At 44.0% G+C, this 21290-nt stretch overlaps 1 protein-coding gene across 34 annotated transcripts in view; it reads right to left on the reverse strand.

Moving 5' to 3' along the window:
* The window catches only part of MADD (MAP kinase activating death domain), a 175234-nt gene that overhangs the window by 17331 nt on the left and 136613 nt on the right, over positions 1–21290 (reverse strand). For all 34 annotated transcript variants that reach the window (XM_073604395.1, XM_073604389.1, XM_073604391.1 and 31 more), the window contains 6 exons: positions 21016–21136; positions 20823–20928; positions 18111–18221; positions 9656–9763; positions 6445–6609; positions 1545–1617 (listed from right to left, as the gene is read on the reverse strand). In XM_073604395.1, coding sequence (XP_073460496.1) covers positions 1545–1617; positions 6445–6609; positions 9656–9763; positions 18111–18221; positions 20823–20928; positions 21016–21136 — 684 coding nt within the window. The remainder of the gene's footprint in view (positions 1–1544; positions 1618–6444; positions 6610–9655; positions 9764–18110; positions 18222–20822; positions 20929–21015; positions 21137–21290) is intronic.

A 21290-nucleotide genomic window follows, 5' to 3' on the forward strand; every position in this document is an offset into this window, starting at 1 on the left:
CACTTTGTGCAGCTCAATCCCAGCTGTACCACTGACCACCAGGAACCAGTTAGTGGTTTACAATCATGTAAACACTGTCAGCTTTGACACAGTTATCTAAGAGGCTGAAGGCTTCCCTGATCAATGTGTACACACATACATTATATAAAAAAATGTATGCAAGTTAGGGGCATATTTAAATAAAAGTGAATGCGACATTCAAACATTCACAGGTTAATTTTACAATGCAATTTAAAAGGATAAGTTCATATTTTAAAGTGGTGGGCCAGCTGAAAAAATTTTTTTTTTAAAAGTCAGCAGCTACAAACACTGTAGCTGCTGACTTTTAATAAGCACACTTACCTGTCCAGGGTGACCGCGATGTCAGCCGCCCGAGGCCGACCCATCCCTCGGCTCTCATGTCCCGCGCTGCCATTCGATCTAAGGGAAACAGGCAGTGGAGCCTTGCAGTTTCACTGCCCGTTTCCTACTGCGTATGCGCGAGTCGTGCAGCGCTTTGTGAATGGTGCGCGCTGTGTTTGGGACACACACAGTTCCCAGAACACACCGCGCCCCATTCCCCAGAAGACAACGAGAGGAGGAGAAGACTGAAGATCACCGCGGTGTAGGAGGTGGCAGATTAGGACGATATGCCTAGCAACAGTTAAATTTTTTTTTTCCTCCAAATTTTTAGGAACATTTTCATGTAACTTTTTTTTTTTTGCAGGAAAAAAAAAAAAATGCACATTTATTATTTTTTGTTTCTGCCGCTAAAGCAATGCACCAGCGATAAGCAGTTCCCTGATGCCATGCAGGTTTCCCACTGAACCGTCATTGTATCTGTGTGCCCGTACAGGCAAGCAGATACAATCTGACAGGAAAAGAGAATGACCACAGCACTGTGGTAGTTCATTGGAAACTACAAGCTGACAGCTGCCAAGGCTGCCAGACCTTGTAGTTTTCTATTCACAGAACACTGAATGAGCAACGCAGCCCGACGGGTGGGAGGGGGGGAGAAGATCCCCGCTTACGGTCAGATTGGGAAATCAGGGGTGTGCGGGGGCTGGTCCGTTTGTAACGTGACACAGCCTGAATATGGGTGTAACATGTTACGAAAGGTGAACTTATCCATTAAAATAACACATGCACAAGGAAGATTCATCTGTAATAAACATCGGGTTCAAACGCATTGACACATGCTGATGCTTCTAAATTCGGCATGAGTCTGTGGGTTAAAAAATGAATATACTCTCAAGAAACAAAAACGTACTTTAGCCATGTTAAAATAGCTTACAATTGCAAACTACCTAAGCGAAAGTTTCCAAACCTGGACAGAAAGAGATATTTTACACTTTAATTCATCATGTTATCTACCATGTTAGGCAAAATAAGGCAACAAAATAACAGTTAGTAGAAGAAAAACATTCATGGCCTGAAACTAACAGCGAATATAGCAAATAACATACAACATGGTGAAATCAGTCAGTAATACTGCTACCGGCTTTCTGGTAAACTACTGACAAATGTTAATAAGACTATATATTGATAAAGAATTGTGGGATCACCTGGTTTAATGCTTTGCTGCCGTGCTGCTGCTCGCTCCATGCTCTCCTTTACGCAATAATACAGCTCACGACACTGGAATGGTAAAAGAAATGTTTAGGAAACAAAAAGCTTGTGGTCATTTTCTTCATAACAATTTTATTTTCACAATACGGGAGTATTATATATATAAAATCTGAGACACATCCAGAACTGGATCAGGTACACAAGCTGTACAAGGGGGCAATAATGCCACTACCAAGATGGCCCGAAAAATTTTCCTACTGCTGAAGGCAGCCATTAGTCATACCCTGAAACTGGAGTAATGTAGTAAAAATGTTGTATGGTATCTTTTGGTAACATCAGGTCAGAATGTTCTATTGTTCTAGTATGGTCCGCCTAGGTATCTGGCCAGTTACAGAAAACATTTGGCTTCTTAGGATTAAACGTCAAAGTGAACCGGTGTCATCTGTGAACATAGCAAGGTGATAACAGTCTAGCAGTCTAAAATAAAAAGTCCAGTTGTTATCTTCATACACAGGAGCCTGCAAATTATTGCACACGCGGTCAGTGGATTGCGGGTGCAATGTCATGTCAGGTTCCTGCAGACAGACAATTCCTACAGCTCTCTTTCAGTTACTGAGCTGCAGAAGTGTTAATGGACTACTAGTGCGCTAATCAGAGAGCTCCTAGTTTATTGAGAACTACAAGTATGTCTGCCGAGGTGGAAGACAGAACTTGTATTTTATTCATTCACAGATCCACAGTTGGATCCCCACACAGCAGAACCATTTTTTATAAAACGACAGTTACTGCTGGGGGGGGGGGTCATGGGGGTTGTGCAATCCTGCCCGTTTTCACAGGAGAGTGGACCCCAGAGGTGAGGGTTCAGCTGCATGCTGAATATGGCTGTAACATGTTACGAAAGGTGGAGATAGCCCTTAAATCCATCCAACACATATTGTATTGGCGCTAATACTAACATTGGAGTAACACTTACTGAGATCTTTGACTTCAAATCAAAGATATGTCATACCCAATGGGACACCACAAAGCCCTGTGGGTACCTCAGCATCTATTAGAGGCAAACCACTGCATGGCAGGCCAGAGCTCCAAAGTATAAGAGAAGGAATAGTACTAGGGGGGCTTCCTGGATGCTGTTGAGCAATTTAAAGGTACACAATGACACCTAAGTCTGCCTTCTTTGCTGGCCTACTGTTACAGGGACAGGACCATATTTACCATGGTGTAGCATCCCCTCTTTACAACACTCTGTAAATGTCTGGGAACTGAGGAGGCCAGTTGCTAGAGTTTTGCGAGAGGAATGTTGTTCCATTCTTGCCTGCTATAGGATTCTAACTACTACAGTCCTGGGTCTTGGTCATATTTTTAATTTCAAGATGCGCCAAATATTTTTAACTAGCGAAAGGTCTGGACTGCAGGCAGGCCAGTTAAGCACCCAGACTCTTCATCTACAAAGTCATGCTGTTGTCATGGATGCAGTATGAAGTTTAGCATTGTCCTGCTGAAATATGCAAGGCTTTCCCTGAAAAAGACATTGTCTGAATGGAAGCATATGCTGCTCTCATACCTGCATAAATCTTTCAGCACAGATGGTGCCTTTTCAGATGTGCAAGTTGCCTTGCTAACAAGACGGATGCCCCTGTCCTCTTTAGTCCCATTTTGCCAAAAAGAACGTCAAATTTAAATTAGTCTGACCACAAAGTTTTCCACTTTACAACACACCATTTTAAATTAGCTCTAGCCCAGATAAGACTGCTGTGTTTCTAGATGATGTTCAGATATGTCTTCTTTGCACGATAGAGTTCTAACTTTCATTTTTGAATGGCACGGAGAACTGTATTCACAGACAGTGATTTTAGGAAGCACTCCTGAGCCCATGCAATGATGTCCACCCCAGAATCATGCCAGTTTTTAATTCAATGCAGTCTGAGGGACCAAATACAGTGGGGCAAAAAAAGTATTTATTCAGCCACCAATTGTGCAAGTTCTCCCACTTAAAAAGATGAGAGGCCTGTAATTGTCATCATCGGTATACCTCAACTATGAGAGACAAAATGTGGAAACAAATCCAGACAATCACATTGTCTGATTTTTGAAAGAATTTATTTGCAAATTATGGTGGAAAATAAGTATTTTGTCAATATCAAAAGTTCATCTCAATACTTTGTTATATATCATTTTTTGGCAATGGCAGAGGTCAAACGTTTTCTGTAAGGCCCCTTTCACACGGGACGGATCCATGATGATTCGCCCCGTGAACATCCGCTTGCTCAGCGGGGATCGCTCCGTTGATCCCCGCTGAGCCGGCGGATGACAGGGTGGTCCCTGCACACTGCGCAGGGACCGCCCTGTCAGATCTCCACTCTCCCCTATGGGGGATCGGATGAACACGGACCGTCTGTCCGTGTTCATCTGATCCGCCCTGCAGACGGATAGAAAAATAGGATTTTCCTCCGTCCGCAGAATCGGACCATAGCGGGGACGGATGATATTGGGTGACAGCGGATATTCATCCGCTGACACCCGCTATCCAATAGGCATGCATGTATGTCCGTATTTCATTTGAAAACGGATGGATGAAATACGGACATACGGTCCGCACGTGTGAAAGGGGCCTTAGTCTTCACAAGGTTGTCACACACTTGCTGGTATGTTGGCCCATTCCTTCATGCAGATCTCCTCTAGAGCAGTGATGTTTTGGGGCTGTCGCTGGGCAACACGGACTTTTAACTCCCTCCAAAGGTTTTCTATGGGGTTGAGATCTGGAGACTGGCTAGGCCACTCCAGGACCTTGAAATGCTTCCTACGAAGCCACTCCTTCGTTGCCCGGGCAGTTTGTTTGGGATCATTGTCATGCTGAAAGACCCAGCCACATTTCATCTTCAATGCCCTTGCTGATGGGAGGAGGTTTGCACTCAAAATCTCACGATACATGGCCCCATTCATTCTTTCATGTACACGGATCAGTCGTCCTGTTCCCTTTGCAGAGAAATAGCACCAAAGCATGATGTTGCCACCCCCATGCTTCACAATAGGTATGGTGTTCTTTGGTTGCAACTCAGCATTCTCGCTCCTCCAAACACGACTAGTTGTGTTTCTACCAAACAGTTCCACTTTGGTTTCATCTGACATTCTCCCAATCCTCTTCTGGATCATCCAAATGCTCTCTAGCAAACCTCAGATGGGCCCGGACATGTACTGGCTTAAGCAGGGGGACACGTCTGGCACTGCAGGATCTGAGTCCCTGGCGGCGTAGTGTGTTACTGATGGTAGCCTTTGTTACGTTGGTCCCAGCTCTCTGCAGGTCATTCACTAAGTCCCCCCGTGTAGTTCTGGGATTTTTGCTCACCGTTCATGTGGTCATTTTGACCCCACGGGCTGAGATCTTGCGTGGAGCCCCAGATCGAGGGAGATTATCAGTGGTCTTGTATGTCTTCCATTTTCTAATTATTGCTCCCACAGTTGATTTCTTCACACCAAGCTGCTTGCCTATTGCAGATTCAGTCTTCCCAGCCTGGTGCAGGTCTACAATTTTGTTTCTGGTGTCCTTCAACAGCTCTTTGATCTTCACCATAGTGGAGTTTGGAGTGTGACTGTTTGAGGTTGTGGACAGGTGTCTTGTCTGGATTTGTGTCCACATTTTGTCTCTCATAGTTGAGGTATACCTATGATGACAATTACAGGCCTCTCTCATCTTTTTAAGTGGGAAACTTGCACAATTGGTGGCTCACTAAATACTTTTTTGCCCCACTGTATCATGAGCAACCAATATGGAGTTTTGGCATAGTCCCTTGCATACAAAGATTTCTCCAGAGCCTTTGAATCTTTTGATATTGTGTGATGTACTTTAGAGGTAGATATATTTAAAGTCTTTGCAATTCACAAGTTTTATATGCAGCTTTTCACAGATTGGTGAACTTCTGCCCATCTTTACTTCTGAGACACATTGGGGGTTATTTACTAAAGGCAAATCCACTTTGCACTACAAGTGCAAAGTGCACTTGAAATTGCACTTGGAAGTGCAGTCGCTGTAGATCTGAGGGGGACATGCAAGGAAAATAAAAAACAGCATTTTAGCTTGCACATGATTGGATAATAAAATCAGCAGAGCTCCCCCTCATTTCAGATCTTCCCCTCAGATTTACGGCGACTGCACTTCCAAGTGCACTTTCAGTGCAATTTCAAGTGCACTTTGCACTTGTAGTGTAAAGTGGATTTGCCTTTAGTAAATAACTCCCTCTGACTCTCTAAGATGCTCTTTTTATACCAAATTATGTTACTGACCTGTTGCCAATTAACCTAATTCATTGCAATATGTTCTTCCAGCTTTTTGTTAGTACCACTTACTTTGCCAGCTATTTGTGGATCTGTCCCAGCTTTTTTTGTTGTCCCGTTCCAACTTTTTTTGAGACGTGTTGCTAATTCAAAATGACCTCTTTTTTTCTTAAAATGGAACATTATCTCAGTTTTAACATTTGAAGTGTTTTTTTTAATTTATACTGTGAATACATGATGGATTTTTTTTTGAGTTTTGCAAACAATTGCATTCTGTTTTTTACTTTTTTGGAATTGGGGTTGTTGCATTCAAGATGTTCCTAGCAAACAGGTGATTGTTCTGGAGTCAGCCACTCATCCTAATCATTGGGGATAACAAAAGACCTTTGTGATATGTGTCCTGTCTACCAAAAGTTTGAAACCAAGTAAAACTACACCTCGACAGGACCTGTAAAGAACTAGACAGAGAGAAGGGTAACTGTAGAGCAGTGTGACCATTATCACTTTTGACGTCTAGAGACTCACGATTAACAGAACTCACACAACCGACATACTTGCTAACTCAAAACGTGACCACTTCAGGGAACCCACCACCCAATAAACCTTCTCACATTCAAGACTCACCTTTTTGGTGAAAAACTTGTTGAGTTGGGTCTCTTGTCCGTTTCTTCTCCACAAACAAAGCACTTTTGTTTTGGGGCAGTAGGTCATGTTAATGAGTTTTTCATACCACCAGCGTTCGTACACAGCTCCAATGTTACTGCGTAATACAATACAGTCATCGCAAACCTAGAAGAGATGAGGACACAGGAACAATTTTTACTAGTACACAAACCATTTGACAAAAAATAAGGGCTTTATTCAGTAAGGTAAAAAACAATGTGCAGTAGTCCACTGCAACTGGATTCAACATTGGTTGAGCTGACTGGTTATGTGTTACTGTACTCTGAATACAGACAATGCTCTCTGTACTGCTTACTAATTAAGACTGTATATACATTCCAACAAACCAGCAATGGGGAGAAAAGGCATAGTATATGAATGTAAATTATGTAAGTGTAGTGCTAAATCTCACCAATACTCCATTTCCACAAAAATATAATCCATATATAAAAGAAAAAAAAAAGTGCATCCAACTGGTACATGTTTTTATTTTTATATATGGATAATATGTTTTGTATAGGGTTATATATTTTTTTTTTGACTGTGCAAATGGAGTATTGGTGAGATTTAGCACTACACTAACATTGTATATGAGAATATAGGGTGAGACAGTTTTTTCTGTCATTTTGGCTAGCATGGGTAACTATTCATCTTTAGTAGTACATGAATGACAGCTACTCTATCTAGCTGACACCTGCTATGAAATTCCACAAGCAATTTTTGCACTCAAAAAAAAAAAAAATTTCCTTGGAGTTCTTTGAGACACACAGAAAGTCTTTAATCTTCAGGTTTAACTACCTTCAGATGGATTGGACACTGGCAAACAGAAGGACAGCCTAGGATAACCCTCTTACTAGCATCACGCTATCATGAGGGGTGGGCAACACAGCAAACAATCGCTTATAGTTCCAAGAATAAAGACAACAAAACTGGGGATTCCCTGCAGTACACAGAACCACCACAAGGGCCTCACACCCAAAGTTTGCATTAAATGAGGCAAAAACATCAACCTGTTAGAAAGTGGAAATAGAAGACCAGGAGGCACCCTTGCAAATCTGTGAAATAGTTTGCTTGATGCTGAAAAGCCCATGAAACACTTTCAGATCTAGTAGAGTGCACCTTCACTGGAAAGGTGTAACTCAATCCTTGGGACCCTTAGCTTGCCTAAGGTTTGGCTAAGGCCAGCCATACACGATGCAAATTTCTTTCCTAAATTTGCACAATTCACCCATCAACTCAGACAGTGCCAACAAGGAAATCCCTCCTGCTGGGCCATTGTCTTCTCCCAGGAGAAGACAGCGATTATCTCTAGCAGCCGCTTGCGATAATTGGAAGTGAATCCGGCAGGCTGGTTGTATATTCAGCCTGCTCATTAACGGTTTGAATCTTGGCCAGTTCCTGCTGAACCAGGCAAGATTCGAACCGCGTATGGCCGGCTTTGGCCACCTCGAAATGGCAGAAAAAGAAGCCTGTGCACCCTGTTGGGGTCCATATCCTGGGATAACAAAAAGGTAATCTATCTTTCTAAAACAGTGGTTGAGAAAAAAAAAGACATGCTCAGAACCTCAACCACATCAAGACAATAGGAGGGAAAATTCCTTCGGGGGAACTTAAGCAGGGCAGAGGGACAGAAGAAACATGTCCTGGTTGAGGGGAAGGACAGAAGCTACCTTATGCAAGAGGTCCTGGATCTCAATACCACCTTGCCCCTATGCAAAGCTAGAAAGGGTTCGTTGCAGGACAAGGCCGCCAGTGTAAAAACTCACCTTGCACTATTTATGGGTGAGAACAGAGAGGAATGTCTCCAATGGGTTCAAATGATGGTTTCTGAAGGATCAACAGAACCGGATTCAGAGTCTCTGAAACCGGATAGAAAGAGCATAAATATTCCCCTTGATAGTGCAAACAGCCAAACACTGGCACAGACCCAGCTGCAGGAAAGAGAGAATTTGTCTCAATGAGAAACTTCGGCAACTGACGCCAAGTGAAGTATCCCTTCCACACCCAATGACAGACCCTGTGAAAAGTAAGTACCTATCTTTTAGTATCTGAGGAATAACCGACTCAGAGATGCCCCCTGTGCTACATAACCTAGGCTTCAACAGTTATGCCATTAAAGGCAGCAATCGTGAAGCAAGGTGGCATATCAGTTCTTGGGGTAGAAGATCGCTGCGTCAAGACTTTTGATTGCTCCCCGATAACTGAAGTACACCATTGCTGTAGTGCTGTCTAACTGAATGGGGATCGTATGGCCCTCAAGGAGGACAGTTCAACACTGCAGAGTCAGCCAAATCACTGACACTCAAAGATGATGATGATTGGGAGATGGGACTCCATAGATTACCAAGTCCCCTGCACTGAGAGCCTGCAGGATGGCATCAGCCAGCCAAGCCAGGCCTGGTCTTCTGTGGATCGACAAAAATTGGTCGGTCTAGAGTTGATTGTCCCATAATGACAGAATGTTAAATTGCACAGGTCTGAAGTGAAACTGGGTAAAAAGAACTGCCTCAAAGAGCGTTGAAACTAATGTTGTGGGAGGCGTGGCTATCAGCATAGCCACTGCTGATTCTCAACCCTGTAGCTTGTCAATCAGCACCTGACCATACACAGTACCGCCCAATGCTTTATGGATTGCCTCTGTTGCTGAAACCTTTCCACTGTTAGTTGCAGTTTTCAGGAATGTTCAAGACACAAAAGTATTTGGCTCTGTCAGGAAGGTAAAATTATTATTTTTGATTATATTAGAAGGCATTTCAAAGTAACTGGACTTGGAACTTAATTATTTAGGAGCTTTTAGCTGTACTTTATTTTAATAGCCAATTAAAAAAAATCCATTTTTTTTTTATTTAGGTCAAAACACTTGTGCATCTTTCAGTGTCCTGCCACTGACAGAAAAAAAAAAAAAAAACCTCAAGATTGGTGTATACATGTCTGTAGACAGCACTTCTTGGAAATGTACCATATTAAAATTGCACTGCTAGCAAGGGCTACACCTCAGGGGGTGACATGGCTAACAAACCCTACTTCATTATTTATGATTTTGATGCGCTATAAAAAATACAGCAGAGTAGGATAAAATTCAGGAAACTGAAGAAATGGTGAATTTGAGAAGGCTCATTAGCTGATGAAAAGTTACAGGCTGATGGCACCACATGCTCCATGATCAACTTACCTCCATAAAGAACAGGTCTCCACTGGTGTCAGTCCCAGCATGCACCACAAAAGTCTGTTTCTTAATATGACGACTACCACTGGGTCGAATGCTTAGGTCACGGCCATTCTGTGTTAAGAAATAGATAATTTGTGACGGTTATACTGCTGGTGGCACACACTAGCAAAATATTAAAAAATCAGCAAGACTTGTGACTTAAGGAGAATCCATATTCCTTTAATATGTATATAGTGTTATTTTTATCAAATTTTCTTTACTTTCACCAACTCGGTAACAGCTGCTTTATTTAAAAAAAGAAAAGGCGTAAACTGACCATACGCAGATTTTTTTCATTCAGCCTGTGGGATAAACAAAAATAAAACACCAACAGATTACTACATCTACGGTATACAGCATAGAGGAATGGATTCCCCTGATGGGTTATTGTATTCTGACAGCTGCAAGCAGCTGCTGTCAAAGCACCTGAACAGTGGATGCATCTGATTGGATGTAACCATTGCTTGGTAGTCAACTTTCTGCCTGGCTCCATTCATTTTCAATCTAAGTATGTTGGGCGGGAGGGGGTTGAAAGGGCCCCCCACAAGGCTGATTTCAGACCATTCATCAGAAATTCACACAGCGCATGCCCAGCTTTAGAGTATTGTTAAACATCTTTCCTCTCTCCTATCATATACAAAAACAGTAGGCTGCTAACAAGCGTGCTGGAGCTATGCAGACTAACCTATTTTATTTAAAGTAGAACTCCAGGTATGGATATTCTATACACAGTTAGATTGGTCTGATTTTGACCAATGTAACTATGCATATACCATACCTGGCCCTCCAGAAACCTCCATATGTTATAACCCCCGTCAGTTTTTTTTTTTGCCATCTGTGTCCTATTGGGGATATTTCCCTTAATATCCGGTTTGCAAAGAAGGGGGAGGTTGGGACTTTGAATGAGGTGTGCGTGGTGGAACCAAACAAATTCACATAGGTATAAACATTTGTATTTTTATTAGTAAACCAATGATTGGCATGACATGAAAATGAAATGAGTGGTATGTATCTATGACAATGTAAGTCAATGAAACAAGAATAGGATATCCTAGTATCTATTCACTGGTATTCCATTGTTGGGGTAGCACATCCAGACCACTGTTTTCTCAACCTCCCTAATCCACTTGGATTCACTAAGGTAAACCCACAGTGAGCATTTTGTGCACATTGTTTTCACTACGGCATTTCTTTTGAGCCAGCATTTGTAACAATAGGATTTTTTAAAACAGCTTACCTGTAAAATCCTTTTCTTTCGAAGGACATCACGGGACACAGAGCCACAGTAATTACTGATGGGTTATATAGGTATCACTGGTGATTGGACACTGGCACACCCTATCAGGAAGTTCAACCCCCTATATAATCCCTCCCCCTTGCAGGGATACCTCAGTTTTGTAGCCAAGCAATATAGTGTATTAGAAGAGGGGCGGGACCTCTGTGTCCCGTGATGTCCTTCGAAAGAAAAGGATTTTACAGGTAAGCTGTTTTAAAAAATCCTATTTTCTTTCTCGAACATCACGGGACACAGAGCCACGGTAATTACTGATGGGATGTCCCAGAGCAATGCTACCTGAGGGGGGGGAACCACGACCAAGTAGAGTGCAATCAGACCTGAGGACCCTGTACCGCTGCCTGCAGCACACTACGCCCAAAGGCGATATCCTCATGCCTTCTTACATCCACCTGATAGAATCTGTTGAATGTATGAACTGAAGACCAGGTTGCGGCCTTGCAGATTTGAGCCATAGAGGCCTGGTGATGCACTGCCCAAGAAGCACCAATAGCCCTTGTGGAATGTGCCCTGATCTGAAACGGAGGAATCTTCTGTTTCAAACCATAAGCTTGAATGATCAACTGTCGAATCCATTTAGAAATGGTAGCTTTTGACGCTGCCTGTCCTCTATTGGGACCCTCTGGCAGGACAAACAAAACATCCGTCTTGCGGATCTGAGCAGTTGCCCCTAGATAGGCCTTAACTGCTCTTACTACATCCAAAGAATGTAGAGATCTCTCTTCCGGAGAACAAGGATCTGGAAAAAAGGAAGGTAGAACAATGTCTTGGTTTAAATGAAAATCAGAAACCACCTTCGGTAAAAAACTAGGATGAGGGCGTAGTACCACTCTATCCTTGTGTATAATCAAATAAGGCTCCTTACAGGAAAGAGCTGCTAATTCTGATACTCTTCTAGCAGAAGAGATGGCCACCAGAAATATTAATTTCCTTGTCAACAAGACCAAAGGAATCTGACTTATTGGTTCAAAAGGCTGTTTCTGTAACACAGCCAGGACCAGGGGTTTAGGGGCGCTTTAACCGGAGGATTAAGACGCATCACCCCCTGCATAAAGTTTCGGACCAAAGAATGCGAAGCAAGTGGCTGCTGATATAGTACTGATAAAGCAGAGACCTGGCCCTTGATGGTACTCAAGGCCAGCTTCATCTCTAATCCTAATTGTAGAAAATCAAGAATTCTACCTATGACATATTTCCTGGGATTCCAACCTCTGGATTCACACTAGGTTATATAAGCCTTCCAGACTCTATGATAAATCATCCTGGAAGCTGGCTTCCTTGCATTAATCAAGGTAGATATGACAGGACCTGAGAGCCCACGACTCTTCAGAACGTGGGCCTCAATAGCCAAACCGTCAAATTTAGCGTTTGTAAGGCAGGATGGAACACTGGACCTTGAGATAACAGGTCCGGGCGTACCGGTAGGGTCCAGGGGGAACCTACTGTCATCCTTACTATTTCTGCATACCAAGTCCTTCTGGGCCAAGCGGGGGCCACCAGAAGTACCGACTTCCTTTCCTGCCTGATCCTGCGAAGGAGTCATGGTAGTAGCAGAATAGGCGGGAATGCGTAAATCAGTGAGAACCGATGCCACGGAATTACCAACGCATCCGTCCCGCATGCAAGAGGATCTTTTGTCCTTGCCACAAATCTGTCTATCTTTTTGTTGAATCGGGATGCAAAGAGATCTACATCTGGAACCCCCCATCTTTGGCATATGGCCCAAAAGACGTCGGGATGCAGAGACCATTCCCCTGGAAGTAACTGCTGGCGACTTAGATAGTCCGCCTGCCAATTCTCTATTCCCGGGATGAAAACTGCTGATATGCATGGCACATGCATCTCTGCCCAGACTAAGATCTGGTTCACCTCTTTTTGAGCAGCTCGGCTCCGGGTGCCTCCCTGATGATTGACATAAGTCACTGCTGTGGCATTGTCGGACTGGATCCTGACCGGACAACCCTGTAGCCTGATAGTCCAGGCCTTTAGAGCTAGATGTATCGCCCGGATCTCCAGAATGTTGATGGGTAAGGTCCTCTCTGTCTTGGACCATACCCCTTGGACCGCAGCCTGTTCCAGAACTGCTCCCCAACCTGACAGACTGGCATCTGTTGTTACCGCCGTCCAGGTAACCGGTAGAAAGGATTTCCCCTTCTGCAGGTTTTCGGGTATGAGCCACCAATTGAGGCTCTGACACACCGCATGCGACAGGTGCATCGGAAAGTCTAATGCCTGAACCTTCTTGTTCCAGGTCGACAGAATACTGTGTTGCAGCATTCTTGAGTGAAACTGAGCATAGGGAACTGCTTCGAATGAAGACACCATCTTCCCTAGTAGCCTCATACAAAGGCAGACTGAGGGACCCTTCTTGGTCCTTACTGTCAGAATCAGCTCTCTCAAAGCAGTGATCTTTGCCTGGGGTAGAAATATTTTCTCCTGGCTTGTATCTATAATCAGACCTAAATACTCCAGTCTTCTTACTGGTTTTAGGAAAGACTTTTCTAAGCTGAGGATCCAACCCAGGTGTTCTAGATACCTGACCGTGGTCCTCAAGTTTCCATTCAAAGAGGCTACCGACCGGTCTATCAAGAGCAGGTCGTCTAGGTATGCTATGACAGCTATACCCTGAGCCCTTAATCTGGCCAGAGGAGGAGCCAAGATCTTTGTGAACACTCGAGGTGCAGTGGCTATCCCGAAAGGCAGAGCCACAAACTGGAAATGGCGCCCTCCTACCTCGAAGCGCAGAAACTTCTGATGAGCAGGAAAAATGGGCACATGCAGATATGCATCTCTGATGTCTATTGATGCCAGAAATTCTCCTCCCTGCAGGGTGGGAACTACTGTTCGAATTGATTCCATGCGGAAGGATTGAATCCTTAGGAATTGGTTCAGATCCCTTAAGTCCAGAATGGGCCTGACATCCCCATTTGGCTTTTGGACCTTAAAAAGGTTGGAATAGAAGCCCAATCCCTGGTCCTTCGCGGGAACTATCATAATGACCTCCTGCGACAAAAGTCGCTCTAACGCTAGAAGGAGCGACTGCTTCTTCTCTGGGTCTCTGGGAACATTTGATCTGAGGAACCGAGGAGAGGGGAATTCCTGAAACTCCAGCTTGTACCCTAAGGTTACCGTGGAGATTACCCATCTGTCCTGGAAGTCCTCCTGCCAGAGCTCTGAGAACTGTCGCAGTCTTCCCCCCACTCGAGTGAGCGGGGGCGCCCCCTCATGCAGAGGTCTTAGTGCTTTGCCTAGTAGGCTTCTTTCCCCAGGACTTCTTTTGTCCCTGGGGTTGACTCTTGTCTCTGGACCCCGATGGAGGCGGCCGTCGAGACTGCCTGGAGGCTGAAGCCCCCGGGGCTGGGGAAAGAGTCCGTTTGAAAGAGGGACGCTTACTCTTCTTCTTGACAGGTAAGAGAGTGCTTTTCCCACAAGAGATTCTCTTGATATAGTTATCCAAGTCCTCTCCAAACAACCTTGCACCACGAAATGGAAACCCAGCCAGTAGCTTCTTACATGGTGCTTCGGCTGACCAATTTTTCAACCATAGGATTCTACGTATCTGCACCAACCCCAGTGAAAGACGGGAGGTTTGCACGATAGAATCTCTAATGGCGTCAACCACAAAGCATAAGGCCGCTGGAAGGTTAGCAAACCCCTGGGCCTGCTGTTCAGGTAATACTTTGATGACCTGCTTAACATGGTCTCTTAAGTATTGACAGACTCCAATCGCTGCTACTGCAGGTTGGGCCACTGATCCTGCTAAGGCGAAAACATCCTTCAATAGGGATTCCATCCTTTTATCTACAGGATCCCTGAGCATCTGAGCATTGTCTACAGGACAAGTCAGGCTATTATTTACGGAGGAAATGGCGGCATCAATAGCCGGTATTCCCCACATTTTAATAAACTTTTCTTCCATCGGATAAAGTGTTGAAAACTTTCTCGGCGGAAAAAAACTTTGTCTGGGTGATCCCACTCAGAATAAATGAGCTTTTCAAGTAAAGTATGAACAGGAAAAGCATGTGCTGCTTGGAAAGGTTTCAGTGACCCCAAAGCATAAGAGGATTCTTTAGCAGTTTCAGGTATGGGCAACTTAAATGTGGAGCGGACCAATCCAGTGAGGATCTGCACTAAGACTTTCTCCTCTTGGGAAGTCGCAGAGGGTCCCTCTCCACCTGATTCCTCCGAAGAGGAATCATCCGTCCCATCCTGAACCTCTGAAAGGGATTCATCTCCTTTATCCCAGAGCTCCTCTGTCTGAGGGTCTTGGGGAACAGAGGAAAGCCTAGTGCGTTTTCTTCCACTGGGTGAAGACGTAATCACGGCCATTAATCTTTCCTCTAGACCATTAATGGTTGAGGAAAAAACCTCTTGTGTAATATATACAGGGGCTGAAGTGCCAGAAGCAGGTGTAGCCCCTGACCCCGATGGCTCTCCCTGGCTAGCCGTCCCTGGCCCATCTTTAGGGGGGGAGGATGCTGCCGACAGGGGGCCCTCAGAACCTGAACGAGATCCCCTAGTGTCTCTGGTTCCTGGGGTGCTTGAACCTCTTCTACCCATAGTGCAAAGCAACAAGGTGTGAGGTATACAAATGAACACTGCCCGCTGAGCGATGTAGTCTGGCTAAAAGCCTTGCTACCCAATGCTCAGTCTGGTGTTACTTCAGTAAATGCTGCCTAGGAGAATGCCTGTGTCCCACCTTACATGCGACCGTCAGCTCTGTGTCTCTCAGAAGGCTGAGTGCACCTGTACAGAGTGCCTTTAATAGCCTGCAGCTGGCCTGAGTGGGAGTCTAAGCACCTGTGCTGACGTCCCGCCCCCTCCTCTACCGCGCCCCCCCCCTCGAGTTTTGAAAAAAACAAGTGCTTCCCGCGCTGCCGACTCTCCTGTCATGCTTCTGGAGAAAGGCTGGGGATGGGGGGGGGGGGGGAGGGAGGCTGGTAACAAGATCTGCCTGAACGGCTATCTTCAGAGATGGTGGCCATTAGGCCGCAGAGCCCGGGTGGTATAACCACTTTCTAGACCCCTGTGGCCCCTCTCTAGCCTGGGAGGGAACATTCAAACATGAGAAATCCCCCTTTCCATCTTACCTGTTTTCAGCCTGCTTGAGACGCTGGGACATAATCAGCGATGAAAACACCTGAGACAGACAGTCAGCATGTGCAGGTTTGTGCTCTTGGCAGCCCCCGGTGGTCACAATAGGCATAGCATGCATTTACCTTAAAGGAGAAAAGCCACTAGAACTCAAAGATTCTGTGGAATCTCCTCTTACCTTATCCAGCCGCAGGGTGCTGTTTACACAGACCCAATCTTCACCTCTCACGGTGGGCTCCGTTTGAAAAAACCGTCAGAGACTGGGGCCCCCTACGAATAGGGGGATCCAACAGTTCTGGGACCATAAAGCACCTCGCCAGAAATTAGGAAGTTTAAAGCCATTTTCTGATCTGCGGGGTCCAGCTCTCTAAAAAGAGAAGCATTACGGGTAAAACCTTGTTTCTTCGGACACGAGGCCCGGGTACCATTCAATTCGGCCATGAAAAGACACTTTGAATGGATCCGGTTCGCCTGGCTTGCCCCAGTATAGGATCTTAGGATATTCCCTTTGGAGCTCAGCACAGGACATCTTTACACGTCCATCACCTAAGACACTGGCGTAAAAACTGAGGTATCCCTGCAAGGGGGAGGGATTATATAGGGGGTTGAACTTCCTGATAGGGTGTGCCAGTGTCCAATCACCAGTGATACCTATATAACCCATCAGTAATTACTGTGGCTCTGTGTCCCGTGATGTTCGAGAAAGAAATTCACTCACTCCTGCTCTCTTTTCTTTTTATTCCCCCTTTTTGAGAGATCTTTTCCTTAATTTCTCGTATCCCTGATCTGGTCACTGCTCTCCTTTTCACTTTGGTCATATGTTCCATATTATTTCCTCACCGTGGCTATGGCCTTCATCCGATTCTTGTCCCACTGACTTACATTGTCATGGATACATACCACTTATTTCATTTTATATATTATAGAAGTCCCATTCATCACAACATGAAGATCTCTCTCACATATCACATTCCATGGGGGATGGTGTGTGTGCTCCCGGTTTTCCTGTTGGGTCCCTTTCTCAGCTCCGGGGCCAGGCTCATTTGGCCGACCCCTGGCATGTGGTATCGCACGGTCCTATTATCGGTTTATACGTGAGTATTTTTCGCATGGCCAGTCATCTCCAATTTACTCCCTTCTCCCCTTGTGGGTATTTACACCAGATTATATTGGCATCTATATCCCTTTACAGAACATCGATGCATTTTGCTCCTGATGAGTGGATAGAAGTCCATGAAACGTGTCAAGCCCATTCTGATGCATTCAATATACATTGAGAATTTTAGATGGTTTTACCCTCTCCTAGATCCCATTTTATGATATGGTTTACCCTACACATTGGGGATTAGGATGTACAATTTTATTTGCTTGTGCCATGCTGTTATATATATATTTTTTACTATGTATATCAATACTTTCTATGCTTACATGCATGTTATACTGTTTTATGTCATGCCAATCATTGGTTTACTAACATACAGATATTTATACCCATGTGAATTTGTTTAGTTCCACCATGCACACCTCATTCAAAGTCCCAACTTCCCCCCTCTTTGCATACAGTATAGGGATGGGGGCGTGAACCTTCCCTCATGTCCCATTTAAAGTCCCAATGTTTCCCCCCCACTTATTTCCTCCCTTCATATCCTATCCCATAGCCAAAACAGGAAGATGGAGGAAATTCCTCCAAAGTGAAGGATTCCTGATGTCTCACCAGAACTAGTGTCCCCACTGGAAGATTTCCCCTCTAATTGTGTTCTGATGTCAACCCAAAATATGGGATTTTTAATTTACTTTCATTTTTGGTAATAATGGTAAACAGGCCAAATAGTGAGGGGGTGAACTTCTATATGTAAGGAAAAAGTGTATTTGGTGATCATAGTAACCAATCAACATCTTTAACAAATAACAGAATAAAAAAGGCTCATGAAGACAATTAAAAAAAAATAAAGTTCACTGAGGCCCAGACTTGCAGTACTTCTTTAGCCCACTATAATATAAACCTGACATTTTCACCCAGCAGAGTCTTACCAGATCTGTCACTTGGTCAAGCAGCTCATTAATCTGTTGACTGTGTGCTAAACCAATGTGACACTTCCCCATCAGACGTCGAACCTTCCTCCGGAGATCTGTCTTGTTTACCTTAACAAAAAGAGTGAGCTTATCATCATTTAGTAAATGGCTATAATTCAGTATGACACTTTTTTTTTTCTTATAACTCTGGGTTTTCATTGCCTATAAAAAGTAAATGCAGCAATTTTCTTAGCAACATATATGTAAATAAATCAATTAACATTTTATGTAAATAAGTCAGCATTAAAAGACCAATAGTACAAAATGCCATATAACTTCTCTAAAAGGGAAATCCTAATGGACCAATTTATAATAGAGAGGAAATACTGAGATCTTTTCTTGGCTAGACTGCAGGTTTTGCACCACATTGTGCCTTCATTTATAAAAAGGTCATCATTATGTGGAGCCTATGAAGACCCACTGCAGCGCTCGCTATGGGGACCTACCTTCATATCCCAATAAATCTGTATCCAATCCAGCAAGCCTATGTACTACATAGTTGTTGGTAAAGCTAAAGAAAATAGTACAGTTAGGTTGCAATGTGTGTGTTGAACTTTAGTGAAATAAGGGTACTGCCGATGTAGGGTGTGGAACTGGTACCAAAAGATGTACCAATCTGAACTCACCTTTCATTTTACCAAACATGATATAGTTAAGTTTGGCCCAGCAGGAGCTGGAAATCAAAATAGTAGGCATAAAGAAAAACTTAATTTTGATTCTGTGGGAGGGGGGCTTATGACGAGGAGGGAGGTTAAAGCATCAATGAGGGCCAACGCTGCAGTTTCCATTCAGCTTATGTTTTGTGATATTAATGCTTCCATAAAAGAAGTCCAGCCTGAGCTTTTTAGGCTGAGCTTCTCCCAAGGGTCACAGGAATGCAATTCTTTTTGCACTCCTGTGACCCATTTTCAGCAGAGAGCGGTCTGAAGTCCGCTCTCCACTGACGTCACTGCCATCAGTCGAGGCAGCACGTCATCCCGACTTCCTAAGTTTGGATCCGCCAGCTGCCTTGATTGATGGCCGTCTCAGGGAGCCGCTGAGATGGCCTCTCCCCGCCCCTCCACAGCTCATCGCTCCAATGAGCGTGGAGAAGCAGACCAGGAGCGATGCTGACTGAAGTCAGCAACGCTCTGCTTGGGGAGGAGTGAGAACCGAGACATCGGCGGTGTTCAGTGGCTCGGTTCTCAGTGCAGAGACGGCAGGGGACAGCTGCAGCATCAGTCTAATGCTCCATCCACCGAGGTAAGTATGATTAGCAAAAAAAACCCCATACTTCTCTTTTAATAGATACCCAATGCACGCACTCTGACTGCTCCATTTTGGTACCGTTTGTAATCTATGTAGACGTAAGGAGCAAAGTTTCACTTACAACAAAACTGTTCAAAGGGAAAAACACTTTGCCTCATTGACCAAACAATACTGAAGTTCATTGTTCTGCTATCAAACTGCACACACTTTAACCACTTCTGGACCGCCGCACACCGATATACGTCCTAACTTTGAAGAGGGATATCTTTGTTATGGTAGCAGCTAACTGCCATAACCCTGGTATCATCTTCTTCGGCGGGCGGTCCGGTTTCTGATAATGGTGGTCTCTGCGGCGGATTCGCCGCAAGATCACTTTTATCGGCAGTGGGAGAAGGCCCCCCCCTCCCACTGCTCTTCGGTGCCCTCCGCCGCTTACCAGATGCGTCGGTAGCGGCGGAGGCGATTGCATCCTTGTCCTTGCTGGGTATGGAGACGAGTGAGGGGAGAATGGCCCCCACCCATCTCCATACCATTGCAGGGCAGAAGCGACGTCAAAACGTCACTTCCGCCCATAGCTCTTAAAGGGCCTTTTTATTTTCTTTTCAGATTACAAAAATTTATAAATTAATAAAAATGTATTTTTTTATTGCATTTTAGTGTAAGATCTCAGATCTCATATTTAAGAGGACCTGTCATGCTTTTTTCTATTACAAGGGATGTTTACATTCCTTGTAATAGGAATAAAAGTGACACTTTTTTTTTCTTTTTTTTTAACAGTGTAAAAATAAAAAATAAAAGGTAAAATAAATAAGAAAAAAAAAAAAGTTTTAAACATACCCCGTCCTGCCGAGCTCGCGTGCAGAAGTGAATGCATACGCGAGTAGCGCCCGCATATGAAAACGGTGTTCAAACCACACAAGTGAGGTATCGCCGTTATCGGTAGAGCGAGAGCAATAATTCTAGCCCTAGACCTCCTCTGTAACCCAAAACATGCAACCTGTTGAATTTTTTAAACGTCGCCTATGGAGATTTTTAAGGGTAAATGTTTGTCGCTATTCCACGAGCTGGCGCAAGTTTGAAGCGTGACATGTTGGGTATCAATTTACTCGGCGTAACATTATCTTTTACAATATAAAAAAAATTGGGCTAAATTTACTGTTGTCTTATTTTTTAATTCAAAAAAGTGTAATTTTTCCAAAAAAAGTGTGCAAATACGGTGTGACAAAGTATTGCAATGACCGCCATTTTATTCTCTAGGGTGTTAGAAAAAAAATGTATAATGTTTGGGGGTTCTAAGTACTTTTCTAGCAAAAAAAAATGTTTTTAACTTGTAAACAACAAATCTCAGAAAGAGGCTCGGTCCTTAAGTGTTTAAATTACACTCAAACAGCAGTATATAATAAAACAATGCATCCAATTTACCTTTATCATCACCATATAGGACACCATGTTGTGTAAGAGTGTAGACAAAAGTCGATCTTCGTCCTCCTCAAGACGTTTCCTGTCATGGTCTCCCAAAGAATTATACCTAAACACATAAAGCAGTCAGCTGAAAAACAAAACAAAAAGCATCCTAATCTATTGCTGTAGCCAATGAAAGGGATCCTAGACTCACCTGTCTATCATCTCTTGGGGTCCCTGATCCATCCCCATTCCCTCTCTTTCCAGCATCACAGCATCCAGGAAAGCATCCTCCCAAAACTGCATCTGGTCCCAGAGGGTGGAGCGCTCTTTACCTGAAAAATAGGTCAAATCTTAGCCAGTCATTTTTTTCCCCCAAATTAATATAGCTGCTTCTTCACTTCGCTCTGAGTTTGGTAGTTTCAGTTCCATTTTATTAAGGCCAAAAAAGTATTGCATGCAAAAATGAATGCCAAAGTATAAGATAAA

Source organism: Aquarana catesbeiana, linkage group LG11 (genome assembly GCF_042186555.1).
Source record: "Aquarana catesbeiana isolate 2022-GZ linkage group LG11, ASM4218655v1, whole genome shotgun sequence".
Taxonomy (NCBI): Eukaryota; Metazoa; Chordata; class Amphibia; order Anura; family Ranidae; genus Aquarana; species Aquarana catesbeiana.